The sequence below is a fragment of the Propithecus coquereli genome, unplaced genomic scaffold (genome assembly GCF_000956105.1).
Source record: "Propithecus coquereli isolate 6110/MARCELLA unplaced genomic scaffold, Pcoq_1.0 Scaffold158, whole genome shotgun sequence".
In the NCBI taxonomy this organism is placed as follows: Eukaryota; Metazoa; Chordata; class Mammalia; order Primates; family Indriidae; genus Propithecus; species Propithecus coquereli.
The window spans coordinates 894052-902545 of record NW_012140302.1 but is presented as its reverse complement, the minus strand read 5'-3'; the positions used below and the strand labels follow the sequence as shown (position 1 = coordinate 902545).

Below are 8494 nucleotides of genomic sequence, written 5' to 3'. Positions count from 1 at the left end.
GCTTGCAGTAGTGCCTACTACATAGTAAGGACTCAAATAAATATGAATATAGGTATACCTTGGAGCTATTATGGGTTTGGCTCCTGACCACTGCAATAAAGTGAATACCACAATGAAGTGAGTTGCGCAGATTTTTTTTGTTTCCCAGTGCATATAAAAGTTTTGTTTACACTGTTCTGTAGTCTATTAAATATGAAATAGCATTATGTCTAAAAAAACTATGTACATACCTTAATGAAAACATACTTCATTGCTAAAAATGCTAATGATCTTCTGAGCCTTCAGTGAGTCATAATCTTTTTGCTAGTAGAAGGTCTTGCCTCAGTGCTGATGGCTGCTGATTCGTCAGGGCTCTAGCTGCTGAAAGTTGGGGCGGCTGTTGCAATTCTTAAAATAACACAATAGTGAAGTTTGCCGTGTCAATGGACTCTTCCTTTCAAGAAAGATTTCTCTGTAGCATGAGATGCTGTTTGATAGCATTTTACCCACAGTAGAACTTCTTTCAAAATTGGAGTCAGTCCTCTCAAACCCTGTCGCTGCTTTATCAACTAAGTTTACGTGATATTCTAAATCTTTTGTTGTCATTTCAACAATGTTCACGGAATCTTCACCAGGAGTAGTTTCCACCTCAAGAAACCACTTTCTTTGCTCATTCGTAAGAAGCAAATCCTCATCATTCAGTTTGATCATGGGATCGTAGCAATTCAGTCACATCTTCAGGCTCCACCTCTAATTCTGGTTCTCTTGTTGTTTCCACCACATCTGCAGTTCCTTCTTCCACTGAAGTCTTGTACCCCTCAAAGTCATTTATGAGGGTTAGAATCAACTTCTTCCAAACTTCTGTTAATGTTGATATTTTGACCTCGCCCCATGAATCAAAACTGTTCTTAGTAGCATCTAGAATGGTGAATCCTTTCCAGAAGGTTTTCAATTCACTTTGCCCAGATCCATCAGAGGAATCACTGTCTACGGCAGCTATAGCCTTATAAAATGTATTTCTTGAACTCCTGACCTCAAGTGATCCTCCTGCCCCAGCCTCCCAAAGTGCTAGGATTACAGGCTTGAGCCACTGCACCCAGCCCCAAAAATGTATTTCTTAAATGATAAGACTTGGAAGTTGAAATTACTCTTTGATCCATGGGCTGCAGAATGGGTGTTGTGTTAGCAGGCATGAAAATAACATTCATCTCCTTATACATTTCCATCAGAGCTCTTGGGTGACTAGATGCATTGCCAATGAACAGCAGTATTTTGGAAGGAATCTTTTTATCTGTAGGTCTCAACAATGGACTTAAAATATTCAGTAAACCATGTTCTACACAGATGTGCTGTCATCTGGGCTTTGCTGTTTCATTTATAAAGCATGGGCAGAGTTGAATTAGCATAATCTTTAAGGGCCCTAGGATCATCATAATGGTAAGTGAGCATTGGCTTCAACTTAAAGTCACAAGCTGTATTAGCCCTTAACAAGAGAGTCATCCTGTCCTTTGAAGTTTTGAAAGCAGGCACTGATGTCTCCTCTAGAGCTATGAAAGTCCTAGATGGCATCTTCTTCCAACGGAAGGCTATTTGTCTACATTGAAAATCTGTTGTTTAGAGTGGCCACCTTCATCAATGATCTTACCTAGATCTTCTGGATAACTTGCTGAAGCTTCTATATCAGCACTTGCTGCTTCACCTTGTACTTTTATGTTATGGAGGTGGCTTTTTTCTTTAAACCTTATGAGCTAACCTCCCTTAGCTTCAGACTTTTCTTTCAGTTTCCTCACCTCTCTCAGCCTTCATGGGATTGAAGGACCCTGGATTAGGTTTTGGCTTAAAGGAAGGTTGCGGCCAGTTTGATCTTCTATCCAGACCACTAAAACTTTCCCCATATCAGCAATCAGGCTGTTTTTCTTTCTTATCATTCATGCATTCACTGGAGTAGCACTTTTAATTTCCTTCAAGAACTTTTCCTTTGCATTCACAACTTGGCTGTTTGGTGCAAGAGGCCTGGCTTTCAGCCCATCTCAGCTTTTGACCTGGCTTCTTCACTAAGCTTAATCATTTCTAGCTTTTAATTTAAAGTGAGAAATGTGTGACTCTTCCTTTCACTTGAACACTTAGAGGCCATTTTCGGGTTCTTAATTGGCCTAATTTCAATTTTGTTGTGTTTCAGGACATAGGGAGGCCCGAGGAGAGGGAGAGAGATGGGGAAACAGCTGGTCAGTGGAGCAGTCAGAACACATACAACACTTAGGGAATAAGTTTGCTGTCTTCTAAGGGTGCAGTTCACAGCTCCCCAAAACAATTACAGTAGTAACATCAATGATCACTGATTACTGATTGCCATAACAGATACAATAATAATGAAAAAGCCTGAAATATTGTGAGAATTACCAAAGAGTGACACAAAGGGAGCACGTGCTGTTGGAAAAGATGGCGCTGACAGACGGGCTTGATGCAGGATTGCCGCACACCTTCCACTGGTAAAACGTGCAGTTCTGCGAAGCACGGTAAAATGAGGTATGCCTGTAACATGCAGACGGTGCTTAGAGATGAGCTGGGGCGAGCCTAGGAGGGCCTAGAAGGCAGGGCAGTGTGAGCTGCGGGGCTCGTGAGCAGGTCTGTGATAACGAGGCAGCAGTGCACAAGTGGCGGAGAAGGGCCGGGCAAGCCAGGGATCAGGAGGCCATTTCAGGGCTACTGCGGTACCCCCGGTGCCAGGCGACGATGGTCCTGAGTGGGTAGGAGCTGCCACCAAGGAGTGGCTGTTCTGGCCTCCACCACACAGGGACATCTGAGTCAAGCCACCCTGAGCAGGGCCAGTCCTGCGGTGACAGATAGGAGGGGCTTCCGGATCAGTGAGGTGTTTATATGGCTTTATGGGGGTTGGGACATTTCTCACCCATCAGACACAATTTTCAGATTCCCCTTGTCTCCTCCAGCTCTGTTTGCAGCCTTGCCAGGAGTCAGAGGGGGGCTGCACATCCCTGTTGATAAAGGGAGCCAGGGACGTGGTGGTGGTGGGACCCCATGCCAGGGCCTGAGGAGTTGGCCTACAGAAGTCTTCTTCATTCCCCTAATCAGGGGGCACCAGCCTCATGCCCTGACTCAGGGTGTGTTCACAACCTTCTCACGTGCAGCCAGATGCTGCAGGGCTGGAGGATGAGCTTTCCCTCGTGTTGGGTGATGGGGCTGGCCCAGCATCTTCTCCTCCCCCACGAAGCCTCATCCTCTGTGCTGTGAGAGGGGCAAAGAGGGTCTTCTACAGTCAAGACCAAAGCCAGTTAGATGGGGTGGGGCCCAGCGCCGTCTTCCTAAAGGAACACCATCAGCCCTGTCTGCCTGCCACCTGAGCTAAAGGGGACTCAGAAGGCAGCTGTCTCTCCTTGCAGCAGGGGAAGTAAGATGTGGAGCTTTGGGGGGTCTTCCTAAAGGCTGCTGGGGCCACCCTGATGTGTCCAGTCAGTTGGTGAATTCATTAGGCCTCTGGGAGGAATGGGATCTGGGCCTGGGAGAGGGCGAGTTGCAGTGGCCCGAGGCCCTAGGCATGCTGCCCTGATGGTGGGTCTCAGGGCTGCGGGATCAACTGCTGGCTGCCCTTCCCAGCCCACTCCAGCATGGGGCTCTGTCCTGGCTGCTGGAGCCTCGGGAGCTGAGTGCTCCTGGCATTTCCTGTGGGTATGGGCCTGAGGGGAGGGAGCTTCCTGGTCTTACCTTGAGAAACCTCTCTGCAGCCTCAGGGCCTCCAGGCCTTCAGATCCTTCCTTCAGAGCCTGCCAGAGCCCATCCAAACCCAGCTTTTCTTACGAGGGTTTGGTGGGGGCCATGGTGTGGGGAAGTGTGGATGGTCAGGGGAGAGCAGACAGCCCTGATTTTTCTCCCAGATTCCCTTTCTCATCAGCCAGGGAAAGAGCAGGATAAGCTGCTGGGAGGCTGCCCTGCCAGGCTGGGCTGGGCTTCTAAGTAGAGCCAAAACCTCAAGGAAGAGTTCCCTGGGACACCAGGACTGGCTAAAGGGTGGGACTTGGCAGCTGTTTTCTGCTCAGGTAGGATCATTGTTTCATTTTTGGATCTGAGGCAATTGTTCAGGGTGACTCTGTGTCACCTCTGAGCAGGTGAGGTGTGGTTAGGTTGGCGCAGTCCCTGGGACTCCTGCTCTCTGTGCCCATGGAATAGGCCAGAGCTCAGCAGCTTGTCCCTGGGCCAGCCTGAAGAGAGGAGAGGGAGGGATTTTGCTCAGGGCCATTAATGTCTTCATGAGCTGTCATGCCATGCCCTGGGACCTGCAGAGTTTTGTGGAAGTGGGTAGCTTTGGGGGCCACAACCTAGTTCTGGGGTGGCAGGACCATCCTCTTGGTGGCTACAAGGCAACAGCTAAGAGTTCTGCAATCTTGGGCTACAGCCAGGTGACATAGATGGAACTGTAGGTCAGGAGGCCAGATTTCTAGGTAGTAGTCCGCCATTCAATACTTCTCAACTGTTCAATCCATCAGTAAATAGCCATTGAGCAGCTATGACATGCCAGGTGCTTATGATGCCCTCGAAACAGGATAGACACTCCCTTCCTCACAGAAACGCAAAGGTTTGGGAAGATCAAATGAAACAGAGAATGGGAAGGGGAAACATGAACTAGAAGGTGCCTTACAAATGGAGTCTTTGGTGTCCTGGGAAGCTGAGTGAGAGCACAGGAGGGCAGAGCTCCTCTCCTTGCTGCACTTTGGACTGGAGCAGAGGAACTGCCAGGTGCAGACCGGGGCTGGGTCACAACCAAGTTCCCAGCAGCAATGCTCAGTTCAGGCAGCAGAGGGCAGCAAGGGGCCCGCCTGCCTGGAAAGGGCCTCTGGAAGCTGGTGGTGATTGTGGTTGAGGAAAGAGAAGGGGGCGGAGGGGCCAGTGAGACAGGAGCATTGAGAGGGGTGGGGAACATGGTGCCCGGGGTCAGCCTTCCTTAAGGGTGTGTGCAGGTGGCTCTTCCTGCCCCAGTCCCTTGGGAGCCTGGCTGAGTGCTCAGCCTTCCGGGCCAGGGGGCCTGGCCCTGGTGCCCATCCATCAATTTGATAGGGGACTGGCACCAGGGGTGCTTCACTCTTCCTCCTCTGCCCCCAGGCCTCTAAGGGGTTTAACTCTACCTTGTGGCCCCGGTAGGGAATGCGGGTGGATCCCCCCACCAGGAACCCACAGCCATTTTCTTTTGTGACAAAATTTTCTTTTGTGCCAGAGGGCTTAAGCCATCTGTTGCCTCTGGACAGCCCAGATCCCCGGCCTGGCCCGCTCTCTCCCTCAGTCTTAATCGCAGAGCTTTGCTGCCTTTCTTCCTGGATGGCAGGGGAATTAATTAGAAGTACACCCTAGCCCGACATTTCCACACTAGCAAGGTGGGTGAGACCCCCGGGGCCCAGGAAATCTAGGACTTCCTGCCGATTGCAAGAGGCCCCTCTCCTGATTACCAGCTTGTGCCCTGTGCACCCTCAAAACACAGATTGTCTGGAGAATGGTGGCCGCCAGCATCAGGGAGGGAGGTTTGGGGAGACTTGGGAGAGAACCGAAACACCAGGGCTGCAGGAGACTTTTCTTCTGAATCCTAGAGGAGGTGACGGCAGCTGCTGGGCTCAGCCTTTTCAACAGTCGCAGTAAGAGGGTGAAGGTGACAGCAAGTGCCTGCCTCCTCAGGTAGATGCTACGTGACTCATGGCATGTTCAGAATCTGTTTCCCAGGTGACCAGCTGAGGCAAGGATGAGAGGACTGGAGTGTGATAGGAACATGGGCGAGGGAAGGGGGACCCAGTGCCTTCTGCTGGCTGGCCCCTTGTGTGCCGCCAATGTATCCTGCCAGCACCCTTCAGCCTGTTTGGCTGCCCTGGTGGGGGCACCGTCTCTAGCACCCCTGCGGTTACTCCTTGCTCTCTGGGTGGGAGCCCCTGCTGATGGGCCTGGGCCATTGTCCAAGACCCCACTCCCTCCCTCCTCTACTGGAGGTAAGAGGTGGCCAAACCATAGAGCAAGCAGGCTGGTGTGAGAGCAGGACAGGCCCCTGTCCTTGCTAAGGTGACTCAACATGTTGGCGACAGTGGACTGATGAGAAGGGTCTAGCTGGGTGAGTGGCCTCCAGGATTCCATTTTGTCCAGGGTGGCATTTGGCCCAGGCAGGCTGCAAGGCACCCTAGCTGGGTGGGCACAGAGGAATGAGGCAGAACCTGGCCCTTCTTAGTTCAAGGGGCTGTGACCGTGGGCTCCAAGGGCAGGGAGGGACTGTGTCTCTGTGGAAGCTGGCCCTAGATGCTGCTCTGGGCACTGGAGAGGTGACTAAGGGAGAGAATACCTTCCTGGGCCTGTGCTTCTTGTCAAAGGCTGAAAGCAGTGTAGTAGGAACACTTTGTCAGACCCCAGCCTCATCACCCTCAGGCAATCTGTTTTCCGGAGATGTGTGACCAGAAAATAGGCTAGGGTCTCTTGAACTCTGAGGAGGGCAGGTCTGAGAGGTAGAGAGCCTCAGATGCCCAAAGAGAAAAGCTCCAAGAGCCAAGGGAAATACTTTCCCTTCCTGGGGGCAGTGCTCCAGCCAGAACCCTGGTCACGCAGGGACTCTACTCGATACTGTCCGGCAGGCAGTGTGGGCTGTGGGAGCTGACGCAGGTCCACACTGTGGCTTGCATTTAATCATCCCATGCATACGTGGTGGCATTTAGTGCTGGCCACTGCACAGTGCTACGGTGAGCTCTGAGATGGCTTCTCCCTGAGCTGGGACAGAGGCAGCCGACCTACATGTTGCCAGAAAACTCTGGTTTTGACCTGGGCAGGTGACTACACCCTGAGCAGGACTGAGCTGCTATGAGGGTCAGGGGTTCCCGGCAGTCAGGTTTTTTGGACGCAGGGTGGCCCCCAGTGGGTGAAGACTGAGCTGTGAGGCTGTTGGGTGTGGACTGACCAGGGTGGGCCATGTTTGGAGGTGGCCTGTGGGAAGCTGGGGCAGTGGGAGCCAAGCAGCCGGGCTGAGTTGGCAGCCGATGAAGGCCTCGGAGCAGCTCTCCGTGCATGGCTGGCTGGTCCGACACCAAAACCTTCAAAGCATTTGCCTTTCTGGCTGGGCCGGGAGAGGCCTCAGTGCGCAGGGGAATAGAAGCCCCAGATCTGCATCCAGAGGCGATTTTCCCAGGCTCCTTCCTCCCACACAGTGGCTCCCTCCCTTGGTTCTGGAGCTGGATCAGGCCCTTTCAGCCAAGTCCTCATGGCTGCACAACTCAGCCCCAGGCTGGGCTGCTCCTGTCTGGGAGAGCAAAATCCAGGGCAGAACCCAGGACAGACAAAGGCTCATTAGCGGCAGCCCAAGTCCCCTCCCACTTAGGATGGCCCCCAGTCTACCAGCAACCAAAAAGGGCCATTGACTGGGAGGCCTGAATTGGCCAAACTTCTATTTGAACCCCTGGTCGAGTATAATTCATCTCAGAGCAGAGGCTTCTGGGACTGAGGAAGAGAGAGCAAAATGGCAAGTAGGGGCAAACCACACTAGGGCTAAACACCACTGGCCATTACCCCTGGTAGCGGGTGAGGGGAGCCTGGAGAGTCCCGCCTAGCCCAGGCTAGCTCCCCTCTGCCTGGGGCTTCAGCTTCTTCTGCCACTCAACCTTTAGCTAGACTTGCTATCAGGAACAAAACTGACTGGTTTGAGTTTCACCTCTTTTCATTTCCTCTACCCTTCCTCTGGACACGGTTTTAATGAACAGTGAAATAGCTAAAAGGCAATCAGGAGGAGTAATTGAATTGTCTGCCCTTCCCCAGTGGAACCTTAGCACTCAGGCCTGGCTGCCCAAGGAGCTGGTGGCCTCTGTATCATTGGCAGAGCTTGGGCTCCAGAGCAGCACCCAGGCCTCAGCTCCGACCCATCTCCTCCCCAGGGTCCTGGAGCATCCAGATGGAGAGAGGCAACGCGTTGGTGGTGCTGCGCAGCCTGCTCTGGCCGGGCCTCACCTTCTACCATGCTCCCCGCACCAAGAACTATGGCTACATCTACGTGGGCACTGGTGAGAAGAACATAGACTTGCCCTTCATGCTGTAGGATGGGGGCCAGCCTGGATATTTTTGTTTTCATAAATTTCAGTAAACTTGGCCTGTTTGTTCTGTCCTGCCTCCCCTCATCTTCACATCCATCCGGTTCCAGGCTCTGAGGAGAGGCCCACAGAGCCAGAAAACCCATCTCTAAAGCAAGTGGAAGAGGGCTGGAATGAGATACTAGGGCCAGGCGTGATGGCTCACATTTGTAATCCCAGCACTTTTGGAGGCTGAAGTGGGAGGATCGCTTGAGCTCAGAAGTTCAAGATCAGCCTAGGGAACATAGCAAGACCCCATCTGTATAAAATATAAAAAAAATTAGCTGGGCGTGGTGGTGTGCACCTATAGTCCTAGCTGCTCAGGAGGCTGAAGCAGGAGGACCTGCTTGAGCCCAGGAGGTTTGAGAGCTCAAGCGATCCCTTTGCACTATGATGATGCCACTGCACTCTAGCCCAGGTAACAA

At 52.1% G+C, this 8494-nt stretch overlaps 1 protein-coding gene across 1 annotated transcript in view; it reads left to right on the top strand.

The window, feature by feature from the left end:
* RSPH9 (radial spoke head 9 homolog (Chlamydomonas)) overlaps nt 1-8259 on the top strand; it is a 21569-nt gene extending 13310 nt beyond the window's left edge. Inside the window, exon 5 of the mRNA XM_012640824.1 lies at nt 7878-8259. Within this exon, the coding sequence (XP_012496278.1) occupies nt 7878-8038 (161 nt within the window). The 3' untranslated portion in view covers nt 8039-8259. The remainder of the gene's footprint in view (nt 1-7877) is intronic.
* The last annotated feature ends 235 nt before the right edge of the window (nt 8260-8494 follow it).